The 23961-nt window shown below is 66.8% G+C and overlaps 1 protein-coding gene across 5 annotated transcripts; it reads left to right on the forward strand.

Annotated features, from left to right (window-relative positions):
- Window positions 1–1397: 1397 nt before the first annotated feature.
- ADAMTSL5 (ADAMTS like 5) lies at window positions 1398–23944 on the forward strand. Of its 5 annotated transcripts, none has more exons than XM_089774903.1 (12): window positions 1398–2015; window positions 4614–4683; window positions 9501–9655; window positions 10767–10827; window positions 11472–11580; window positions 12133–12260; window positions 12525–12648; window positions 15790–15873; window positions 16592–16755; window positions 18094–18165; window positions 21326–21680; window positions 23522–23944. In XM_089774903.1, the coding sequence occupies exons 1-12, from the start codon at window positions 1897–1899 to the stop codon at window positions 23797–23799; spliced, it is 1719 nt and encodes a 572-aa protein (XP_089631029.1). In that variant the 5' UTR covers window positions 1398–1896; the 3' UTR covers window positions 23800–23944. The 5 variants fall into 5 exon arrangements, with proteins under 5 accessions (XP_089631029.1, XP_089631031.1, XP_089631032.1 ...); XM_089774905.1 differs by having other exon boundaries at window positions 1400–2015; window positions 23325–23664; XM_075902719.2 differs by lacking the exon at window positions 23522–23944 and adding an exon at window positions 17399–17645 and having other exon boundaries at window positions 1412–2015.
- The last annotated feature ends 17 nt before the right edge of the window (window positions 23945–23961 follow it).

A 23961-nucleotide genomic window follows, 5' to 3' on the forward strand; every position in this document is an offset into this window, starting at 1 on the left:
TCTGTTCCCCGCTCCGGCCGGGGGCTGTGCGGGTGAGTGGTTAGAGCAGGACGGGGGAGGGGCAGGACGCCTGGGTTCTGTTCCCCGCTCCGGCCGGGGGCTGTGCGGGTGAGTGGTTAGAGCAGGACGGGGGTGGGGCAGGACGCCTGGGTTCTGTTCCCCGCTCCGGCCGGGGGCTGTGCGGGTGAGTGGTTAGAGCAGGACGGGGGTGGGGCAGGACGCCTGGGTTCTGTTCCCCGCTCTGGGAGAGGAGCAGGGTCCCAGGGGGACAGAGGTGGGGCGGCCGAGATCTCTGCCCGGGCGGTGCCGGCGCGTCCCTTCCTCTGCCCGTTTGTTCCATCGACGCCGGCCAAGCGCGGGAGGCGGAAAGTCCCAGGCACGCGGGGAAACTGACCCGACCCGTCCGCCCCGATCCCCTGGCTGGGCCCGATCCCGGGCAGTGAGCGCCGCTGGGCCAGCGTGAACAGAACGAGGCCCAGGGGCTGGCCCGGCCCGTTCGCACCCCGCTGCTGCGGGTTGTTTCTGACTTACCCCGTCCGGAGCAGGCCTGGCTGAGCGGCGCCCCCCCCCCCCCAACTGTGGCCCCTTCCTCCGCCCGCTCTGAGTTTGGCCCGGGGGTTATTTATAGCCGCGCGGTTTGGCCGGCAGCCTGGAGAGCGCCGCGGACCGAAGGGTTAACTCGCCCCGTCCTGGCTCCGACCCGGCGCGGGAGGGACCAAGTCCGGGCTGTTCAGCGTGTGCCTCCAAAAGCGGGGAGCAGAACAAGGTTGGACGGGCCCGGCCGGTGCGCTCGACTCCCTCCTGGGACTGGTCCGGCCAGTGCGCCCGGCTCCCTCCTGGGACTGGTCCGGCCAGGGCGCCCTTCTCCCTCCTGGGACTGGTCCGGCCAGTGCGCTCGGCTCCCTCCTGGGACTGGTCCGGCCAGGGCGCCCTGCTCCCTCCTAGGACTGGTCCGGCCAGTGCGCCCTGCTCCCCCCTGGGACTGGTCCGGCCAGTGCGCCCTGCTGCCTCCGGGCTCGCGGCGCGCCCTGTTCCCTCCCCGGACTGGCCCGGCCAGTGCGCCCTGCTCCCCCCTGGGACTGGTCCGGCCAGTGCGCCCTGCTCCCTCCTGGGACTGGTCCGGCCAGTGCGCCCTGCTCCCTCCCGGACTGGTCCGGCCAGTGCGCCCTGCTCCCCCCTGGGACTGGTCCGGCCGGCGCGCCCTGCTCCCTCCCCGGACTGGCCCGGCCAGTGCGCCCTGCTGCCTCCGGGCTCGCGGCGCGCCCTGTTCCCTCCCCGGACTGGCCCGGCCAGTGCGCCCTGCTGCCTCCGGGCTCGCGGCGCGCCCTGTTCCCTCCCCGGACTGGTCGCGCTCCCTGCTCCCTCCGGGCCCGGGCCCGCGGCGCGCCGCTCCTCGGCGCGGGAAGGGTTAAGCGGGAAGGCGGCCCGGCCGGGTGCACCTTTCCGTAGGAATATTAATAAAGCCAGAGGCAGGCGCAGAGTGAAACGCCGTCAGGGGAGGCGGAGGGAGCCGGGCTTCGGTTGGCTCCCCCCGCGGGACGTGGCGAGGCTGGGAGAGCCAGCCTGGGACGCCACCTTCCCCCAGCGTTTCGGGACAGCGACGCCCGGGAACCGGTTCCCCCAGCCCGGCCCCCGCCTGCCCCTCGCACGCCAAGCCCCCGGAGGTTGAGCGCATGGGATGCCTTCCAAGCCGGCGCGGGACCGACTCCAACTCGGCGCGCTGCTTGGGATGAGAGCGCAGGAGTTTCCGGAGAGCGGAGCGGGCCTGGGCTCTCCCCCGTGCGCAAGTCCCCAGCTGGGCGCTCGGGGCTGACCCTTGCGGGAGGCGGCCGGGCGGTTGGGACAGCTCCGCTCCCAGCCCGGCGCCAGCAGCCAGGAGGCGCAGGTGGAGCCGGGATGGAGACGCGCCCGCCGGACGCCGGGGTGAGCAGAAGGAGAGAAGCGGGCACCGAAAGCCGGCGGCGCCAGCAGGGCCCGACGTGCAGCCGGCTGGCCGGGGGCTCTCCGAGCACCGGGTAAGAGTTTTGCTTTTTTATTAACCCTTCTCAATCTGCCCTTCTCTAGCCTCTGTCGCCTGCAGGGCTCCCAGCGCTAGCCAAGGGAGCGCCGCGACGCCCACAAACGCTACCCCCCCAAAGGTACAGGCGGGGAAACTGAGGCACGGGGTGGAGAAGTGATGTGGCAGAGGTCAGCAAGTAGAGCCCAGGAGTCCTGACCCCCACGGCCTTGCTCCAACCACTAGCCCGCCCTCCCCTTCCCCAGCTGGGACCAGAACCCAGGGGTCCTGATTCCTGGTCCTCGCCTTTCCCAGCCCTCTGGATCATCCACCTCCCCTGCTCACAGCTCCCAGAGAGGAGCCGGGCAGCGGGGAACAGCCGATGAGGTGGCCTGAGAGCTCAGACTGAGCCGGGCTGGGGGCAGCATCGGGGGCTTGCATAAGGCGGGGGATGGGGGGCAGAGCTGGGCGTTTGGGTCCCCCCCCCCCCCGATTTCGAAGCAGGGCGGGTTCCTAAGTCCCCAGGCTGCGCGAGAGAACTTGTCTGGCACGTCCCAAGCTGGTGAAGCAGGAACCAGGCTCCGATAAAACCCACCCAGCCGGAGCCTGTGATCAAAGGAGAAGTCCCTCCCCTCCTCCCTCGCTAGGGAGGGACCCCTGCCCAGAGAGGGCACCCCGTCGGGTCTGGCCTGGGCAGCCGGCATGCCAGGAGCCGGTGCCACTGCCGCCCTGCGGCTCCGATTCCCGCAAGGCTGCTGGAACTGCGCACAGTGCGGGCACCCGGAGCCACTGGACCAAACGGTGGGTCCTGGGCATAATCTAGAATTAAGCAGCAGGGGAGTGACGGGGGGACTGGATCCTGCCCCTTTCACTCACCCACGCTGCCCCGCCTGGTAGGAGCAAGAGGAGATTCCGGCCCTGGCTGGTTCTGCCCCATGGGTTGGACTCTGTGGGAAAGCCCCTAGCAGCAGAGGATTGGAGGAGAGAGAGAGAGAGAGAGAGAGAGAGAGAGAGTGTGTGTGTGTGTGTGTGTGTGTGTGTGTGTTTAATACAGAAGTTCTCAAGGCAACCGAATTGCTTGGTCTCCCCGGCTCGGAGATGGAGTCAAATCGGCCCCTGTTCTGAGAAGGGTTCTGGGTTCTAGAGTGCGGGAATGCTGGTTGGCTCTAGAACCCATTGAGTGCTAAACACCCCCCCCCCCAGGAATGTGGGGCTTTGTGTGAGCTCTGGAACCTTGGCCAGGCCTGTGGGACCCAGCCTTCTAGACTCCCTGCCTCCTTCTGCCGTGCTAGATCCCAGCTGGTTTCTAATGGGATTTAGATTCTGGAACATGCAGGACAGGCTGACATGGAAGGAGGAGGGCAGATGCAGCCGCACATTCCCTTAGCTCACAAGCCCTGTGGGGCAGGGCCGGGGCCTACCCAGGTGTGTTTGTCTAGAGTGCAGCCCCGGGCATACGGCTCTCAAAACCCAAGGTGAGCCGCGGCCCAGGCCTTCTAGGCACTGTGTCAGTTTCATGCTCTAGAAGCAGCCTGGGTCATGTCTAGTCTAGAAGCATCCTGGATAGTCTCTAGAAGCAGCCTGGGTCGTCTCTAGAAGCAATCAGGCCTCAGAATTCTAGAGCTCAAGCTGGGCCTCCAGCTGCCTGTGGGCAGGGCTGGGGGCTGGCGTGTGCTGAGCGAACAGCGACGAGATGCCACCCACTTTGCACGTCCCAGGCTGGCTGCATGACTCATCTCCCAGGAAAAGAGCCCCCAAGCTGGGAGTGTCCTTGACTCCCGAAGGCCCCTCGCTGCCTCCTGGGCCAGACCCGGTCAGCTGGGGCCATTATCCGCTGCCCAGCGTCTCCCCTCCGGCTGCCCTGCCCTGCCCAAGCCACCCGGGGAGCAGCCGGCAGAGCAAATCCTCCCAGCTGGACCGTTCTCCTGCCAGGCAGAGGGGCCAGGAGCTGCCGGGCCCACGGGGAATGAACAGCGACTCGCCAGGCTCCCGCAGAACTGAGATCTGGGCTACAGCCCAGGGACCCACACGGTCAGCCTGCATCCTGAGCGCCTCGCCCCTCCGCTCCTTTCTCCTCCGCCCCCCCAGCCTGCCCCTCCCCCCACCTCTGCCAGGCGTGGTCCCACCTCCTCTGGGGCTGGAGCTGCCCCCCCACCCAAGGTCTGAGGCCCCAGATCCAATCGTTTTGGAGGGGGGAGGGTCAAAACCTGCCTCCCCCATTTTCCATCCCCCACCCCATCTCCAATCAGCTCCCCCACCCCCACAGCTTGCAGGAATCCAGCCACCTTGTTCCCCTCCCAGATGATCTCACACCTGAGCTGTCGGGTCTTGTCTGGCTCAGGATGAGATCTCGGGGGGAGCGGGGGGAGGGCTGGGACCCCACCGTGGCCCAGGGACCCGCAGAATGACGGTGGTTCAGGCTCTGGGATGGGACCCAGGAGATCTGGGGTCACTTCCTGGGTCCTCCCCCCCACCTAGCCTCTGTTTCTGGCCACCCTGAGCCACACTCCCCCGAAATGGGGCAGGGAGTGCGGAGGCCATGGCTGCCCAGCGGGGGGGGAGTGATGTGCTGGGCAGGGGACCCAGGCTGAGTTTTCCCTCTGGCTGGTTTTTGCAGGCACTGTTCCCTGGGGACAATGCTGCTCCTGGCCTGGCTGAGCGTTGGCTGGGGCCTTTGCAGCACTCAGGTAAGTGGAGGAGAAGAGACCTCGTGGTCAGCCAGACCGGAGGATCTGAACATCTCCCAGATACCTGTCTCTGTGGCAGGCCCTGGTGTCACCCCCCATTCCCACCCCCACCCCCGCAGGCAATAGATTAGCTATGTCCCCGCAAGGACCATAAGAACCATGAGGCAGGGTGAGGTCCATGGCCCATCTAGCCCAATGTCCCTTCTCGGATGGTGGTGGCACTAGCTGGTTAAGGCGGCAGGTGCAGAGACAGGAGAGGAGCAGCCAGCTTCCTTGGAAATTTCCTTCCTGACCCCTGTTCTTTCCAGGTTGGCTGCTGCCCTGAAGCATGGGAGTTTCTGGCCCTCCCCGAGCCCTGGAAATAAAAATAACTCAGGGATCACACGGCAGCTGCATCTGGCGAGCTGGCTGATAGGAATTCATCTGTCTTTCTCCAAGCACTCCTGCAGGAATGGGGGAGCCGGCAGCTACTTGGCAGCATGAAGCAACGGCCCTAGAAAGGGGGTAGTGGGGGGTCGGATGTAAATGCCTCCAGCTGGACCCTGGCCTGGTCTCCGGGGGGAACAGAGCGCTGCAGGGGGGATCCGTAGCTGCCCCAGGGGTTCAGGGCCCCATCTGCAACCGCAGGGGGCCTCCGTTTGGGAGAGGCATGTTCGATTCGTCATACAGGAAATAGCCTCTCGTCTTCTCAGCTGCTTTGTTTTCCTACGCAGCCGGAGCGGCTCTGTGTTTCTCTGGCTGGCTGACCCGGCCTTCCCCTCCTGGGGCGGGGCAGGCAAGGTTGGTGGCTTGTGCGGGCCAGGTCACAAGTCGGCTCCCGCTAGCCTCCCACCTCCAGGGTGTGGTGCCTATTGGAACCCTAGGAGAGCCTCTCCCAGAGCAAGCAAATTGATCCAGCCAGGCCTGGCCGGTTGCTCCTCCACTAGTCGCCCCATGACCCCCTCGAGTTCCCTGTTTATTTCCAGCTCTGCCCTGAGCTCATTAATCCCAGCGTCTGCTGCGGCGTGAACAGCTGAGGCCTCGAGATTCTCTGCCCGGCGGCCGCTGGGGATGATCTGGCTGCCGGTGCATTCTGGGACCACCCTGATTCGCTCGGTGCCCCCCGGACAGGGTGCAATCTGGGGGTCTTGTGCGAGCCACAGGGCAGGGGAGGGGCGATGCTGTTGGGGGTACCTGACGTGGCCAGGAGGACTCACAGCGTGTCTGTGCCCACCGGCAGAAATCCTGCCCACGGCTCAGCTCCGGGCTTCCCAACCCCTCTTTCCCTGTGCCACCTGGCACCTTGTTCCGCTCGAGTACCCGGTGCCTTTTCTTCCAGCCACCTCCCTTCTGCACTCAGGTGGGCACCCAGCAGCAATTCAGATACCATCCAGCTGACTAGCAGAGTGCCCACCGCAGGCAGCCTGTGTTTCTGTAGGTGGTGCACACCTGCACCTGCCTCAGTGCACTGAACAAAATTTATTCTGCACATGGCTGGGAAACGTGAGAGGGAACGTTGCCTGCCATGTATATCAATCCGCTGTCTCCGTGAAGCCAGGCACCCCGGGTCACTGGCTTCACCTGAGTTCGCCCCTCTCCATAGCTTTGATGTGTCTCTGCTACAAGGAGCCGGGCAAAAGGATGTGGCAACCCCAGACTGGGGTAAGAGAAAAATACACAACACGGGCCAGAGCCTGCACTCCGGGCAGAGGGGAGCCTCGGCTGGAGGAGCCTCACCCCCACTATCTGAGGCCCTGCCCCGCCTCACCGGGCTCCGTGGGAGCCAAGTTCCCCTTCCTGTAGGGGCAGGCCACCCCTCCCCCTGTGGGCAGCCCCAACCTCCCCCCTGGGAGGAGGAGGGCAGGTGGCTCGTGGCCCCAGCCCCGGCAGGAGCATGGGAGGGGGCAGGTGACACTCGGAGCGTGGGGAGGACCGGCCTCTTGCCCCGGAGGATGCACAGCCCCCTCCCCCACCCTGGAGGGCACATGGCAGGTTGCCCCCTGACCTCAGATAGCCCCAGGAGGCTGCGGGGGATGTGGCTTCTCTTCCCAGCTCTGGGAAAGGAGTGATGTCTAGTGGTTAGAGCCGAGAGGGGCTGGAGGCAGGACCCCCGGCTTCTCTCCCCAGCTCTGGGAGGGGAGTGGGGTCTAGTGGTTAGAGCCGAGAGGGGCTGGAGCCAGGACCCCCGGCTTCTCTCCCCAGCTCTGGGAGGGGAGTGGGGTCTAGTGGTTAGAGCCAGGATCAGGCCATACAGCATTTGTCCAGCCCACGTTTCATGAGATGCTCCTGCTGGCAGAAAGTCACCTCGGATTTGCGGCCTCTGCCCTGCCCATGTAACCGCAGGGCTGGCCGGAGCTGGCGGGTGGGAATTGTTCTCAAGCTGCGTTGTCAGCCCGGGGACCCACCCTGCTGCCGGGAGAGGTGTCCCCTCCCCTGGGCTGGGACCCCACACTTCTGGGAGTTGCGTAACGGCCCCAGCGCTGCACGTGCAGGCAGCCCAGGCCTCCCCAAGGGAACACGCCGGGGTTCAGCCGCTGCCGGTGGAGCCGGTGGGCGAAGGAGCCGGTGGTTTGGCACAGACACGAAACCCTGGCCAGGGCTTAGGTGGGTCCCCAAAGGGATTTGCCCTGAGCCACGCAGCAAAGGAACTCCCAGCCCCTCTCGGCTCTAACCACTAGACCCCACTTCCCTCCCAGAGCTGGGGAGAGAACCCAGGTGTCCCGGCTCCCTGTCTGGCTGCCTGGACGGCAGGATCGCACTTCCACTGCGAATTCCACAACTCTGCATGGTGGAGGCGGGGGGGGGGGGTGTCTCCGGGGAGCTCAGCTGCAAGGGATGATGCTAACCCAGTGCAGCCAGGGCGGGAGTGGGGGGCCCTGGGGATCCCAGTCCTGGGTGTGGGGGCCCCCCACCAGCTCTGCTTCCTGCCCCCCTTCCTCCCATATAGCCCCCGGCCCCCCCGCCAGCTCTGCTTCCCGCCCCACCCCCCTCCCGGCCGGTTCCCCCCTCCACCCACAATCAAGTGTGTCCGTTTTTTTGGCGGGGTCGACCTGGCAATCCTAGGCCCCAGGTACCTCTGCCCCCAGGCCTCTTGTGCAGGTTGCTCAGCTCGCTGCTGGGGGGTGGAGCTGAGTGAGAGGGGGGCTGAGCCCCCAGGGTCTGGCTGAATGGCAGAGGTGGTGCCCCAGGAGCACCCCAGAGGCATGGGAGGGAGGGGCAAAATGCTAGCAGAGGGGTCAGCTTGCGTGGGGGACAGGGGGTGCTCTCCCCACACATCTCAGCCCCCGGGTCTCCCACTGGCTTCTTCCCTCAGCCCCTCCCGTGGGTAGCCCCCCTCTGTGTGCGCGGGGTTACAAGACCTGCAGGCCCCCCCCACACGTGCACCCGCACACGTGTGTGCTATGTGTGCGTGCATGGCGGAGCGTGCCTGCAGGCACATGCGTGTGCGGCAGGGGCAGGAATGCAGCAGCTGGGAGTCCCAGACACGCACAAGCAGCTGAGTGTCTTTCCCCGCCCCCCCCCCCCCCCCCCCGGCTCGGGGAAGTTCCCGTCCAGGGCCGACACTGGACTCTCTCTCCAGGGCGGGGGCTGCCGGGGATGGGGAGCCAGGAAAGACGCCTCATTCCAGCCGTCGAGTGGAGATAAAGCAGGCGGATCCGGCAGGATCCAGGGGAAGGGATGAAAACCAGAGGAGACAGCGGCAGGGCCGGGAGGGGGGCGAGGGGGGCTGGTTCCCTGGGCCAGGAGGTGGCTTCACCGGCTGCCCAGGAAAAATAAAGGGGGGGGCGGCAGGACTCCAGGGTGGGGACCCCAGCAGAGAAGCCGGGTGGCCCCCGACTCAGCCCTCGAGTGGCCCCAAGGGGGCAGCGCCCGTCACGTGATGGCCCAGCCACCAGCCGCCCCATGGCCTCCATCCAAACCGCGATGGAAACCACACGCCCGGTTCCCGGCCCGGGGCCTCCCCCTGCATTGTTCCAGAGGAAGCAGCTGTCCCCCCATGGCCAGTGGCCCAGGGAGCCCGAGGGGCGGCGTCAGCTGCGCTGTCCAGGGGCCGGGCACAAAGTAACCGAGGAAGGTTCACGGCGGGGGGGCGGTTGTAGCTGCCAGCTGGGCGGTGCCGGTGAGATGGGAAAGGGCGCGGATGGGCGTGGGTGTCACTCCGGCCTCTCCCTCCTGGGGTGGGGCAGGAGAGAAATGGGGGAGGGCCAGAGAGCCCCTCCTGGGGTGGGTCTGGAGCAATTAGCTCCTCCCGGGGTGGGTCTGGGGCCAGATAGCCCCTCCCGGGGTGGATCTGGGGGCAGATAGCCCCTCCTGGGGTGGGTCTGGGGGTAGATAGCCCCTCCTGGGGTGGGTCTGGAGCAATTAGCCCCTCCCGGGGTGGATCTGGGGGCAGATAGCCCCTCCTGGGGTGGGTCTGGGGGCAGATAGCCCCTCCTGGGGTGGGTCTGGGGGCAGATAGCCCCTCGTGGGGTGGGTCTGGGGCAATTAGCCCCTCCTGGGGTGGGTCTGGGGGCAGATAGCCCCTCCTGGGGTGGGTCTGGGGCAATTAGCCCCTCCCGGGTGGATCTGGGGGCAGATAGCCCCTCCTGGGGTGGGTCTGGGGGCAGATAGCCCCTCGTGGGGTGGGTCTGGGGCAATTAGCCCCTCCTGGGGTGGGTCTGGGGGCAGATAGCCCCTCCTGGGGTGGGTCTGGGGCAATTAGCCCCTCCCGGGTGGATCTGGGGGCAGATAGCCCCTCCTGGGGTGGGTCTGGAGCACCTCATTAGAGGGCCTGTGTTGGTTGCATGACAGGAAGGGCCCATCCTGGAGGGGTGACTTTGTCGTCTTCCTTTAAGTAGGGGACAGCCAGCAGGACCCCGGCGTTTGGCCTGGACCCGCCGAGCCGCCAGCGGCGCCAGCTGGGCCGTGGGGAGTGGTCGCCCTGGGGCGGCTGGAGCACATGCTCCAGCACGTGTGGGGACGGCGCCTCCTTTCGCACCAGGAAGTGCATCCGGTGAGTGGGGGGGGGGTGTCCGTGGGCCCCGTGCACCATGTCCTACGTGCACGGGGCTGGCAGCCTCCTCCGCCCCGACCCAGGGCCCCTCAGCCCGGTTACTCCAGCGCCAGGGCAGATGTGGGGCAGGTGGGAGGGCTTTGCCCTGGGTGCCAACGACCCTGGGGCAATACCCCTGGGGACCCCCAGCTCCACTCCAGGCAGGAATCCGCTCCAGTTCTCCCCAGAGACCATCAGCCGAACCCCTGAACCAGCCTGGCCAACTCGGCCAGCCAAGGGCAAACTCTGCCCCGGATGTCGGGGCTCGGCCGGAAGGGATCCAAGGCCCAGGTTCCGTTTCCTGAGCTGCCCCGAAAGTTTCCCTGGAAAAATGTTTTTCTCGGGGGAGGGGGGGGAGGGGGGGAGGGAGTGTTTGAGGCAGTGTCACATTTTAATTTGGATTGAAATTTGGCGGCAGGGGGAGGTTTCTCATGAAAAATGTTTGATTTAGGGGTTTTCCCCCTTTCTTCGGAGAGGGTAGAAGGAGAAAACCAGTATTTTTAGTTCATCTGGAAAATCCCATGGAAAATGTGGAAGGAAACTCATTGGGGGGGGGGGGGGGGAGAAATGTCTTGTATGTTCCCACCCACCCCAAAAAAGCGAATGAATTTTGTAAAGCTCCAGCTGACATTTTGCATGGGAAATACACACGCTTGGTTGCTAGGAGGGGGGAGGAATAAAACAGCTTTCAACGGGGGCAGAAGAAGCTGCCCTGAGCCCCTGTTATTCCTACCCCCACCTCCTCCCTGGGCTCAACCCGTCTCTGCGGCTCAGCCCAGACGACCCCTGATCCATGATGCACACCCCCAAGGGGAGGCCGCTGGAGGGGTGTGTGCATGATGCTACCACCCCATTTCGGGGAGTCTCTCCCTGGGATTGCTGACACCTTTCCCATCCCTTTGGGTCTCGCCTACTGCCCTGGTGATGCCTTGCATGGTTCCCACGAGTCACCCCGGCCCCTGTGTCCCATGCGCCCCACGCCAGCATCCCTGCCCCACATGGGCACGGCAGATCCAGGCCAGCGCCGTCCCTAGAGCACCCACCATTGGTAAACACGGTGCCGTTGCCGCAGGTTCCTGGAGGAGGAGTCGTGTGCGGGGGAGCCCCGGCAGTACCGCGTGTGCAAGCGACACGTGAGTGTGCCCCGGAACAACGGGGACAGGCGTGGGGGAGGGGTGCCCGTGAACTGGTTCAAATCCGCCTTCCCCAGTGCCACAACCACATGGAGCTGCCCGCTCCGAGCCAGGCAGCCGGCTGCTAGACCGGGACGGTGGGCACCTGGGCTCTGTTCCTGGCTCTGCCGCTGGCCTCTTCGTGCCTCAGTTTCTCCATCTGCTCATGTGAACTTTGCAGCCCCATGTGGGGTGGCTGCCAGTGTCTGGCCCCTTCTCCCCACCCCCTGGCCCTTTGGAGGGTTGCTCGTCGCTTCCATCGCTGGATCGCGTCTTGGGGGCAGACCCTTTGTGCCCCTCTCCGAACTGTGGGTGGTTCCCACGTCCTCCAGGCCAGCCCCTCCGCTGTTCCGGTCTCGAGACGCCCGTCTCGCCCGACTCCCAGGGAGATCAGAGCCCAGACAGCTAAACCAGCGTGCCCGGCGCAGCATTCTCTGATTCTTGGCCGCCTCCTCCCCGCCTGCCTCAGGGACAGGTGCCTTTGCCGGGTGCTTTGTGACCTGCCCACCGATCTCTGCTAGGTGGGACGGCAGTTCCTTGCCATGCCCGCCGGCCAAGGCACGGCACAGCTCGGGGAGGCTGCAGCTTGTGCCCTTCCCTTGCAGGAGTGTCCGGCCAGCGCGGTGCCCTTCCGGGCCATGCAGTGCTCCCTGTACGACGGGAAACCCATCCTGGGCAGCCAGGCCAGGTACCGGTGGGTTCCTTTTCACGGAGGTGAGTCCTGGGTTCAAATCCACCGCCCTACCCCCGCTGCCTTTCAGCCTGTGGGCCCTACCCCAGCTCCACTTGCTGACCGGCAGGGCCCGCGGGGTTCCTGATGTGCCCCCAACACTGGACGCACCCCCTGCCTGCAGCCCGTAGTTCCCAGGGGCCGGCCCAGGTGCACGCCCCATTGGACGGCTCTTCTGGTAGCGGAGAAAAGCTGTTCCACGCGGGGTGCTGGGGGGGGACACGACCAGTGTTCCCTGAAAGCTGAGTGCTGGGGCGGCTGTCCAGGAGAGATTTAAATGCCCCCCCCCGGCTGATTAGCAGAGTGCCCCCGCCAGCAGCATGTGTTTCTCCTGCTGGTGCACAGCAGCATGTCCCTCTGTGCACAGCACAAAATTTATTCTGCATGCGGATGGGAAAATTAGAGGGAACATTGGGCACGACTTTGGTCGTTGGGACGAGGGTCCGTGCTGTACATAACCCCACGCTCCTCCCCACGCTCTCCTCTTAATCTCGCTCTCTCCTTCCCTCCGCCTCTCGTCCCCCGCTCTCCCCCAGCACCCAACCTCTGTGACCTGAACTGCCTGGCCGTGGGGCACAATTTCTACTACACCTTCGGCCGGGTGCTGGACGGGACCCGCTGCAGCCTGGACTCCCCGGGGCTCTGCATCAGCGGCCAATGCCTGGTAGGTCCCACTGCTGCTGCGGGACATGGGGCGTGTGGGAGACCGGGCCTGGTACCCAAGGGGCTGACATCGCCATGGCGACGAGGGATGCTTGCGAGGGCTTGGGCCTTGCCCGCCTCCCAGCCCCTGATTTCGGGGGGCGTAGGTGGGGGCGTCCCAGCCCTGGCAGTGCAGGAAGGCGCCAGCGTCCCAGGCGCGGCCCCAGCCAGGCAGGGGTATTGGGGGCAGCCGCCTGCCCCCCCTTGATGCTGCATTTCCCCCCAGACCGTGGGCTGCGACGGGATCCTGGGCTCTGGGGCTGGGAGCGACGCCTGCGGCCAGTGCGGCGGGCGGAACGAGTCCTGCCTCTTCGTGCAGAGGGTGTTCCGGGCCGCGCCCCCCTCCTCCGGTGATTGACTCTCCAGGGGTGAATGCTTTGGCTCTTGGCTTCCGCGCCCCCGCTCTGTCTCCTCCCTCGGGCATCCCCCCTCGACGCAGCTCTGCACCGGCCCCCGGGCGCCCTATCCCCTTCCTCCTCCTCCAGCCCCCTCCCCCGGACACGGCTCTGCACAGACCCCCCCCTTCCCCCCCAGGCACCCTATCCCCTTCCTCCTGCTCCAGCCCCCTCCCCCGGACATGGCTCTGCACAGACCCCCCCTTCCCCCCCGGCACCCTATCCCCTTCCTCCTCCTCCAGCCCCTCCCCCAGACACGGCTCTGCACAGACCCCCCCTTCCCCCCCGGCACCCTATCCCCTTCCTCCTCCTCCAGCCCCCTCCCCCATACACGGCTCTGCACAGACCCCCCTTCCCCCCCAGGCACCCTATCCCCTTCCTCCTCCTCCAGCCCCCTCCCCCGGACACGGCTCTGCACAGACCCCCCCCTTCCCCCCCAGGCACCCTATCCCCTTCCTCCTCCTCCAGCCCCCTCCCCCGGACACGGCTCTGCACAGACCCCCCCTTCCCCCCCAGGCACCCTATCCCCTTCCTCCTCCTCCAGCCCCCTCCCCCAGACACGGCTCTGCACAGACCCCCCTTCCCCCCAGGCGCCCTATCCCCTTCCTCCTCCTCCAGCCCCCTCCCCCATACACGGCTCTGCACAGACCCCCCCCTTCCCCCCAGGCGCCCTATCCCCTTCCTCCTCCTCCAGCCCCCTCCCCCGGACACGGCTCTGCACAGACCCCCCCTTCCCCCCCAGGCACCCTATCCCCTTCCTCCTCCTCCAGCCCCCTCCCCCGGACACGGCTCTGCACAGACCCCCCCCTTCCCCCCCAGGCACCCTATCCCCTTCCTCCTCCTCCAGCCCCCTCCCCCGGACACGGCTCTGCACAGACCCCCCTTCCCCCCCAGGCACCCTATCCCCTTCCTCCTCCTCCAGCCCCCTCCCCCATACACGGCTCTGCACAGACCCCCCTTCCCCCCAGCACCCTATCCCCTTCCTCCTGCTCCAGCCCCCTCCCCCGGACATGGCTCTGCACAGACCCCCCCTTCCCCCCCGGCACCCTATCCCCTTCCTCCTCCTCCAGCCCCCTCCCCCAGACATGGCTCTGCACAGACCCCCCTTCCCCCCCAGGCACCCTATCCCCTTCCTCCTCCTCCAGCCCCCTCCCCCGGACACGGCTCTGCACAGACCCCCCCCTTCCCCCCCAGGCACCCTATCCCCTTCCTCCTCCTCCAGCCCCCTCCCCCATACACGGCTCTGCACAGACCCCCCTTCCCCCCCAGGCACCCTATCCCCTTCCTCCTCCTCCAGCCCCCTCCCCCAGACACGGCTCTGCACAGACCCCCCTTCCCCCCAGGCGCCCTATCCCCTTCCTCCTCCTCCAGCCCCCTCCCCCGGACACGGCTCTGCACAGACCCCCCCCTTTCCCCCCAGGCACCCTATCCCCTTCCTCCTCCTCCAGCCCCCTCCCCCGGACACGGCTCTGCACAGACCCCCCCTTCCCCCCCGGCACCCTATCCCCTTCCTCCTCCTCCAGCCCCCTCCCCCAGACATGGCTCTGCACAGACCCCCCTTCCCCCCCAGGCACCCTATCCCCTTCCTCCTCCTCCAGCCCCTCCCCCAGACACGGCTCTGCACAGACCCCCCCCCCCCTTCCTCCTGGGCACCCTATCCCCTTCCTCCTCCTCCAGCCCCTCCCTCAGACACGGCTCTGCACAGACCCCCCCTTCCCCCCCCCGGCCACCCTATCCCCTTCCTCCTCCTCCAGCCCCCTCCCCCAGACACGGCTCTGCACAGACCCCCCCCTTCCCCCCCGGCCACCCTATCCCCTTCCTCCTCCTCCAGCCCCCTCCCCCAGACACGGCTCTGCACAGACCCCCCCTTCCCCCCCGGGCACCCTATCCCCTTCCTTCTCCTCCAGCCCCTCCCCCAGACACGGCTCTGCACAGACCCCCCCTTCCCCCCCAGGCGCCCTATCCCCTTCCTCCTCCTCCAGCCCCCTCCCCCAGACACGGCTCTGCACAGACCCCCCCTTCCCCCCCCGGCCACCCTATCCCCTTCCTCCTCCTCCAGCCCCCTCCCCTGGACACGGCTGTGCACAGACCCCCCTTTCCCCCCAGGCGCCCTATCCCCTTCCTCCTCCTCCAGCCCCTCCCCCGGACACGGCTCTGCACAGACCCCCCCCTTTCCCCCCAGGCACCCTATCCCCTTCCTCCTCCTCCAGCCCCCTCCCCCGGACACGGCTCTGCACAGACCCCCCCTTCCCCCCCAGGCACCCTATCCCCTTCCTCCTCCTCCAGCCCCTCCCCCAGACATGGCTCTGAACAGACTCCCCCCTTCCCCCCCAGGCACCCTATCCCCTTCCTGACACAAGCCCACGGCCAGGAGGGACCAAGCGAACCCATTGACCAATGGCAACTCACAAGCCTCCCCCACAGGCATCAGGACGACTTTCCCTGCATGGCACACGGGGAGGGGGTCGCTCTGACCCCCCGGGGGGAAAACCAGGCACCAGAGCCAACAGCCTCCCTCACTCGGCCTCCCACCTAGATCCCCCCCCCGCCCTCAGCCTCCTTCACCCTCCCTCCTGCCCAGACCCCTCCTCTTCTGCACCCTCCCTCCCATCCCTACCCTCGACCCAGCCCCTGCCCTCCCACCCCCGCCCAGCCCCTGCCCTCCCACCCCCGCCCATGCCTGCACCCTCCCCTCCCCATCCTGAGCCTGCACCCTCCCTCCCGCCCAGACCCCACCCCCAGCCCGCTGCTCAGCAGCCCTCTCCCTCCATAATTAACCCCTCATTTTGGCCCCACCCCAGGGCCCCCACATAATCTACTGGCCCCAGGCCCCCAGTTAATTGGGCCCTGATCCCAGCTCTGGGAGCAGGGGGGTCAAACTCGCCATGCCCGCTGCCCCCCTCCCTGATCCCCCCTCCCAGTGTCCCCCCCATGCCCACATGGGTGAGCGGACCCAGCGCCCCACGAGCTCCCAGCCACGCCGCAGCCTCCGCAGCTTCCCTGTCGGGCGCCGGGCGGGACGAGCTCTGGGAGGAACCAGCCCTTAGCCCGTCCCCCTGCCCCGGCTCTGCCCTGACTCCCAGCCCCCCCCCCCAGGTTTCTTTGGGTACAAGAACGTGACGAGGATCCCGGCCGGGGCGATGCACATCAAGGTCACTGACCGGAGCCGCAACTACCTAGGTAAGGGGGCTCTCCCCACCCAGGGCCCCTTCTTAGCCCCGACCGACTCATTGGACTCTGCCCCACCCCGCATGGACTCCGCTTGGGGGGATGCTCTGCCCCAGCAGCTGGAGGGGGTGAGAGTGAGATGCTGCCTTACTGTGCTGGGGGGAGGTGCCTCCTGACTCCCAGCGCCCCCCCCCCCAGCTTTAACCACTAGTGCCCACTTCCCTCCCTACGCTGGCAATGGAAGCCAGATGTCCCGACTCCAGCACCCCCTACCAGCTTTAACCACTAGACCTCACTTCCCTGGCAATGGAACCCAGGAGTCCTGACTCCCAGCAACCCCGCCCCCAGCTTTAACCACTAGACCTCACTTCCCTGGCAATGGAACCCAGGAGTCCTGACTCCCAGCAAACCCCCCCAGCTTTAACCACTAGACCTCACTTCCCTGGCAATGGAACCCAGGAGTCCTGACTCCCAGCAACCCCCCCCCCAGCTTTAACCACTAGACCTCACTTCCCTGGCAATGGAACCCAGGAGTCCTGACTCCCACCCCGCCCCTGCTCTAACCACTACATCTCACTGCCTAACCCAGTTATGCTGGGTTGGGCCCCTTTGTGCATCCCTCCCCCAGGGCACCGTCTGCAGCCCAGTAGACCCACATGCTGCCTCCCTCCCCTCCTCGCCCCCCGCAGCACCAGCCTCACGTGGGCCGCTCCGCTGTCTCCCTCCGCAGCGCTGATGACGGGCGAGCAGCGCTACGTGATCAACGGGGACTGGGCCATCGACTGGCCAGGCGCCTACGAGGTGGCCGGCACCACGGTGCGCTACGCCCGCAACGCGGACAATCACGAGACACTGGAGGCAGCCGGGCCCACGGCGGAGGATCTGCACGTCATGGTGAGGAAGGCGGCGGGGAGAGGGGGCGGGGAGGTGAGCAGGGGCGTACACCGGTTTGTTATGGTAGGGTCTCTCCCAAGGGCTGCACTGTGCATGGGACTTTGTTACCGTAGGACCCCTGTTTGGAGCTGCGTGACCCATGCTGGTTTGGTTTTAGAGGGTTTTTCTAAGGGGAGGCCCAAGTTATTGTAGGGTCTCCCATGAGCGCTGGGCTGCACCCCCTGGTTTGTTATTATAGGGTCTCCCATAAACTCTGGGCTGCACCCCTGGATTATTATTGTAGGGTCTCCCATGAGCGCTGGGCTGCACCCCTTGGTTTGTTATTGTAGGGTCTCCCCAGAGCACTGGGCTGTACCCCCTGGTTTGTTATTATAGAGTCTCCTATGAGCTCTGGGCTACACCCCCGGATTGTTATTGTAGGGTCTCCCATGAGCTCTGGGCTGCACCCCCTGGTTTGTTATTATAGGGTCTCCCATAAGCTCTGGGCTGGACCCCCGGATTATTATTGTAGGGTCTCCCATGAGCGCTGGGCTGCACCCTCTGGTTTGTTATTGTAGGGTTGCTCTGGGAGGCGGTTTTATGCCCCTGGCAATGGGGCGCGGGCGCGGGGGCTCTCAGGCAGCTGTCCCTTCCCCCTGCCAAGCAGGTGCTGTTCCAGGAGCCGAACCCGGGCATCGAGTACGAGTTCTGGCTGCCTCGGGACCAGCATGGGCGCCTCCAGGGCGACTCCAGCCACCTGCACCAGCCTCCGCCCAGGGGGATCGGCCTGGACCCGCCCAGCACGCCCCAGCCTGTGCCTCCGACCACGCCGGCACCCCCCACTCCGCCCAGCCTCAGGGCCACGCCCACAGAGCGGCCCCGGCACGGCCCCACAGACCCAACTCAGCCAGGTGCCTGCTCAGTTCCCGTGTGATCCAGAGCTAAGCCCCCCCCTGCCCCAGGGCTTCCATGGGGCTGCTGGGATGTGCCCCACCCCGGGACACCCACCACTCCCAGGCTGCAAACCCCCTCCTGGCCTGGACCCCCCGGCCTCTCCTGCCGCCAAGCACCCAGCCTCCTCCCGGGCACCCAGCTCCAGTCTGCGCCCCCTGGCTGCAGGGTGCTAGAGGATGCCAGGCCGGGGGGGGGGGACTTTTGGGAAGAGCTTTCAGCCCCACTCTCCCCAGGAGACCAGAACCCCTGCCCCCCAGCTGGAGGGGGGACGGACACCACAGCATCCCTCGGCCCCCGTGGGGGGGCTCTGCTCTCCTGGGGAGCGTGGGGCTGGGCGTGTGGGGCTACCACCAGCGCTTGCGGCTGCCCCCCGCCGACGGACTGCCCCGGCTTTGTGCCCCGCAGGGAGCTGCGGCAGGTGCCAGACGCCCAAGGGGAAGTCCCAGCGCATCCGGCACTACTGCCAGAGTGACTTTGGTAAGAGCCCCCGGCCGGCTGGGTGTGGCACGGCGAGGAGAGGGCGCCGGGGCCGGCACGGGGCCGTGCGTGACGGGAACGGGCCGGGAGAGCGTGGGGAGGAAATGCCAAGGCTCAGCGGGCAGAGGACTTGTTTCCAAAGAGTCTTTTTTTTAAACTTGGCCGCCCGAGCTCCCACCTTGGGCTGGATCAGAGCCGGTGCCCCCCAGAGGGGAAAGGGCCCAGGGCAGCCAGAGCCCACTGGGGGCAGATTGGCGCTGGCGCCCCCTAGAGGGGAAAGGGCCCTAGGTAGCCAGTGCCTGCTGGGGGTGGGTTGGAGCTGGCGCCCCCTAGAGGGGAAAGGGCCCTAGGTAGCCAGTGCCTGCTAGGGGCGGGTAGGAGCTGGCGCCCCCTAGAGGGGAAAGGGCCCTAGGTAGCCAGTGCCTGCTAGGGGCGGGTTGGAGCTGGCGCCCCCTAGAGGGGAAAGGGCCCTAGGTAGCCAGTGCCTGCTGGGGGCGGGTTGGAGCTGGCGCCCCCTAGAGGGGAAAGGGCCCTAGGTAGCCAGTGCCTGCTGGGGGCGGGTAGGAGCTGGCGCCCCCTAGAGGGGAAAGGGCCCTAGGTAGCCAGAGCCTGCTGGGGGCGGGTTGGAGCCGGCGCCCCCTAGAGGGGAAAGGGCCCTAGGTAGCCAGTGCCCTGCTGGGGGTGGGTTGGAGCTGGCGCCCCCTAGAGGGGAAAGGGCCCTAGGTAGCCAGTGCCTGCTGGGGGCGGGTTGGAGCTGGCGCCCCCTAGAGGAGAAAGGGCCCTAGGTAGCCAGTGCCTGCTGGGGGCGGGTTGGAGCTGGCGCCCCCTAGAGGGGAAAGGGCCCTAGGTAGCCAGTGCCTGCTGGGGGCGGGTTGGAGCTGGCGCCCCCTAGAGGGGAAAGGGCCCTAGGTAGCCAGTGCCTGCTGGGGGCGGGTTGGAGCTGGCGCCCCCTAGAGGGGAAAGGGCCCTAGGTAGCCAGTGCCTGCTGGGGGCGGGTAGGAGCTGGCGCCCCCTAGAGGGGAAAGGGCCCTAGGTAGCCAGTGCCTGCTGGGGGCGGGTAGGAGCTGGCGCCCCCTAGAGGGGAAAGGGCCCTAGGTAGCCAGTGCCTGCTGGGGGCGGGTTGGAGCAGGCGCCCCCTAGAGGGGAAAGGGCCCTAGGTAGCCAGTGCCTGCTGGGGGCGGGTTGGAGCAGGCGCCCCCTAGAGGAGAAAGGGCCCTAGGTAGCCAGTGCCTGCTGGGGGCGGGTAGGAGCTGGCGCCCCCTAGAGGGGAAAGGGCCCTAGGTAGCCAGTGCCTGCTGGGGGCGGGTAGGAGCTGGCGCCCCCTAGAGGGGAAAGGGCCCTAGGTAGCCAGTGCCCCGCTGGGGGCGGGTAGGAGCTGGCGCCCCCTAGAGGGGAAAGGGCCCTAGGTAGCCAGTGCCTGCTGGGGGCGGGTAGGAGCTGGCGCCCCCTAGAGGGGAAAGGGCCCTAGGTAGCCAGTGCCTGCTGGGGGCGGGTTGGAGCTGGCGCCCCCTAGAGGGGAAAGGGCCCTAGGTAGCCAGTGCCTGCTGGGGGTGGGTTGGAGCTGGCGCCCCCTAGAGGAGAAAGGGCCCTAGGTAGCCAGTGCCTGCTGGGGGTGGGTTGGAGCTGGCGCCCCCTAGAGGAGAAAGGGCCCTAGGTAGCCAGTGCCCCGCTGGGGGCGGGTTGGAGCTGGCGCCCCCTAGAGGGGAAAGGGCCCTAGGTAGCCAGTGCCTGCTGGGGGCGGGTAGGAGCTGGCGCCCCCTAGAGGGGAAAGGGCCCTAGGTAGCCAGTGCCTGCTGGGGGCGGGTAGGAGCTGGCGCCCCCTAGAGGGGAAAGGGCCCTAGGTAGCCAGTGCCCCGCTGGGGGCGGGTAGGAGCTGGCGCCCCCTAGAGGGGAAAGGGCCCTAGGTAGCCAGTGCCTGCTGGGGGCGGGTTGGAGCAGGCGCCCCCTAGAGGAGAAAGGGCCCTAGGTAGCCAGTGCCTGCTGGGGGCGGGTTGGAGCTGGCGCCCCCTAGAGGGGAAAGGGCCCTAGGTAGCCAGTGCCTGCTGGGGGCGGGTAGGAGCTGGCGCCCCCTAGAGGGGAAAGGGCCCTAGGTAGCCAGTGCCTGCTGGGGGCGGGTTGGAGCTGGCGCCCCCTAGAGGGGAAAGGGCCCTAGGTAGCCAGTGCCCTGCTGGGGGCGGGTAGGAGCTGGCGCCCCCTAGAGGGGAAAGGGCCCTAGGTAGCCAGTGCCTGCTGGGGGCGGGTAGGAGCTGGCGCCCCCTAGAAGGGAAAGGGCCCTAGGTAGCCAGTGCCTGCTGGGGGCGGGTAGGAGCTGGCGCCCCCTAGAGGGGAAAGGGCCCTAGGTAGCCAGTGCCTGCTGGGGGCGGGTAGGAGCTGGCGCCCCCTAGAAGGGAAAGGGCCCTAGGTAGCCAGTGCCCTGCTGGGGGCGGGTAGGAGCTGGCGCCCCCTAGAGGGGAAAGGGCCCTAGGTAGCCAGTGCCTGCTGGGGGCGGGTAGGAGCTGGCGCCCCCTAGAGGGGAAAGGGCCCTAGGTAGCCAGTGCCTGCTGGGGGCGGGTTGGAGCTGGCGCCCCCTAGAGGGGAAAGGGCCCTAGGTAGCCAGTGCCTGCTGGGGGCGGGTTGGAGCTGGCGCCCCCTAGAGGGGAAAGGGCCCTAGGTAGCCAGTGCCTGCTGGGGGCGGGTAGGAGCTGGCGCCCCCTAGAGGGGAAAGGGCCCTAGGTAGCCAGTGCCCCGCTGGGGGCGGGTAGGAGCTGGCGCCCCCTAGAGGGGAAAGGGCCCTAGGTAGCCAGTGCCTGCTGGGGGCGGGTAGGAGCTGGCGCCCCCTAGAGGGGAAAGGGCCCTAGGTAGCCAGTGCCTGCTGGGGGCGGGTAGGAGCTGGCGCCCCCTAGAGGGGAAAGGGCCCTAGGTAGCCAGTGCCTGCTGGGGGCGGGTAGGAGCTGGCGCCCCCTAGAGGAGAAAGGGCCCTAGGTAGCCAGTGCCTGCTGGGGGCGGGTAGGAGCTGGCGCCCCCTAGAGGGGAAAGGGCGCTGGGCAGCCAGTGCCTGCTGGGGGCGGGTAGGAGCTGGCGCCCCCTAGAGGGGAAAGGGCGCTGGGCAGCCAGTTTCCCGCATGGCCTGCTGCCCCCAGCCCGGTGCGCGCCCCAGGCCCCGAATCCCTCTCGCCCGCAGTGTTCCGGGCCCGGATCCTGGCCAAGCGGCCGGTGGGGCAGGAGACGCGCTACGACGTCCAGGTGCAGCACACCTACCGCAACCGCTTCCCGCTGGTGCACCGGGAGTACGTGTGGGTCCCCGACGCCTGCGACTGCCCCGCGCTCCTGGAGCGCCGCGAGTACCTGCTCATGGCCCGGCGCCACGTCAACTACGAGCACACGCTCAACCGCATCCTGCTGCCGCGCGGCAGCTACACCCGGCCCTGGTCGCCGCGGGAGGACGCGCTGCTGCGGGACATCGCCGGGCGCTGCGCCCAGGGCAGGCCGGCGTGACCGGGGGAGCCCAGCCGCACACGGGGCTGGCGGGGACCCAGGTGGGGTTGCCCTGACCCGTGTCCATGCAGGTCCCCCAGACAGATAGGGAGTGGGGTAGGCCACAAAGTCTGGGGCCACCGAGGGACCCCTGCTGCGCGGCCCGAGGGGTGAGCTGGGATGGTAGCGTCTCACGGGGCAACACGTGCCTGGTGGGCGAGGGGACACGGTCCCAACGGGCGCGCAGCCAAGCCCCCTTTTACTGGACAGGGGCCTCTGCGTGGCCGTCTCCCTGCCGCCCTGGGAACATGCCGCACGGGGGGGCAAATGGCGTGAGATCCCAGCCATGCACAGATCCCCCCCCGCGCCGTGCAAACCTACACCAGCAAATGCAGGAGCATGCCGTGCAAACCTACCCCTGCATGCACAAACATGCCATGCAAACCTACACAACAAATGCACAAGCACGTGTGCAAAACTACCCCTGCACGCATGAGCTCACCGTGCAAAGCTACCCCTCCACACACGAGCACGCTATGCAAACCTACCCCTGCATGCATGAGCGCACCATGCAAATCTACACAACAAATGCATGAGCATGCGTGTAAACCGACCCCTGTTCGCACGAACACTCTGTACAAACCTACCCCTGCACACAAGAGCCTGCCATGCAAATCTACACAAGCAAATGCACGAGCACACTGTGCAAACCTATCCCTACACACATGAGTATTCCGTGCACACCTACCCCTGCACACATGAGTATGCCGTGCACACCTACCCCTGCTCGCATGAGCACACCCCGGCAAAGCTACCCCTGCATTCACAAGCATGCCATGAAACCTACCCTTGCACGCACGAGCATGCCGTGCAAACCTACACAAGCAAACACACGCACAAGCTCACTGTGTGGCACCCTCCCCCGCGTACACACCATGCCTGCAGGCACCCTCCCTGCGCACACCCAACCCGTCTGGCGCTCCCAGCGCCCGAGACAGAGTGTCTGTGTCTCTCTGTAATTAACCCACACGCCCCTCGCCCCTCCCTGGTGCGGGGCTGGGTTGTTTTTCTCCCAGGGGAGCTGCTGTGAGTTGAGTCCCTGATGGAGACACTGCTCCCCCCCAGTGCGCGCCGCCTCCTGCCCCATCTCTGTCCAGCAGCACCAGAACTCCCACGTCAAACCCCCAGGAGGTGCTGAGCACGCCGCCGGCCCTGCTAGCCTGGCACCATGGACATGGGGTGGGCATGCCCGGAGAAGCGCAATGGAGGGGGCGGGCCAGCTAGCGACGGGTCGTCCCCCAGCCCACATCAGGGCGCTTTTAGTTCCGGGGCGATGGGGGCGGGGGGCGGACGGGCACACAGACCAGGCGGGCACAGCGGGGGGCACGTGTGGAGAGGGGCCTCTCCGGGGTGGGTGCCCAGGGGCGGGGGGCCGTCCGGGAAGGGGTAGAAATCGGGCACAGGGGCAAGGGGGCTCTCCCGCACCACTGGAAAGTGCTGCCAACCCAACCCAGAGTCCAGACTTGCCCCCTCCCAGAACCCTCTGCACCCCCCTTTCCGGGAGAGCAGCCAGGGCGATGTGGCCCCCCGGCTCCCTCCCCCGCTCCCCTCTTTCTGTTGCGGTTTTGGGGGTAATTTATTGTTGCCAAATAAAATATGTCACCGTGGTTTTAATTTAACCCTTTCTCCCCTGCCGGGGTGCACAGAACAAAATGTATTCCACCTGAGACGGGAAAAAGTGCGAGGGAACATTGGACCTTTCCACCCAGCGCTGGGGGGGGCGTTACCTAGGGCCACTCCAGCACTGATAGACGTGCTCTGGGGAGCTTAACACCCCCCCGTCCAAGCAGGCAAGCCTGATGCATAAGTGCCTCTCCCTCCCCACCACATCCCACTTTCGCAGCCCAGAGGGGACCAGAGAGGGAAGCGCGGGAATCGGCGGAGCACAGCACAAGCCAAGCGCCAGCCCTGCCCTGGAGCTGTTTCCCAAAAGAGGCGGATTTATCTCCAGGAAAGGCTGCAGGGAGCTGGAAACCCCCGTCCACAATTAACCATGGACACTCCTTCCCTGCCAAGACTCTCACCCCGAGGCCTCACGCGCCTGCCAACGGGCAGCTCCGTCCCGGAACGACGAATAAACAAGAGAACAGGCTGGAAGAATCACAGCTACGTGGGGTCTGAATCAGGCAGGGCCTGGTCATCCCTGGTGGATTTCTTTAGACAAGCACCGTGGCATTTACAGACTAGAGACTTTGTGCAATCGCTGGTGGCTTTTCCCTTGCCAAGGGCAGCTGGAGGGCTCCGTCCCAAACGAGTCTTGAGACGGGTCAAGAAAGAACAAAC

Source organism: Pelodiscus sinensis, chromosome 32 (assembly GCF_052426305.1).
Source record: "Pelodiscus sinensis isolate ZL-2025 chromosome 32, ASM5242630v1, whole genome shotgun sequence".
Taxonomy (NCBI): Eukaryota; Metazoa; Chordata; order Testudines; family Trionychidae; genus Pelodiscus; species Pelodiscus sinensis.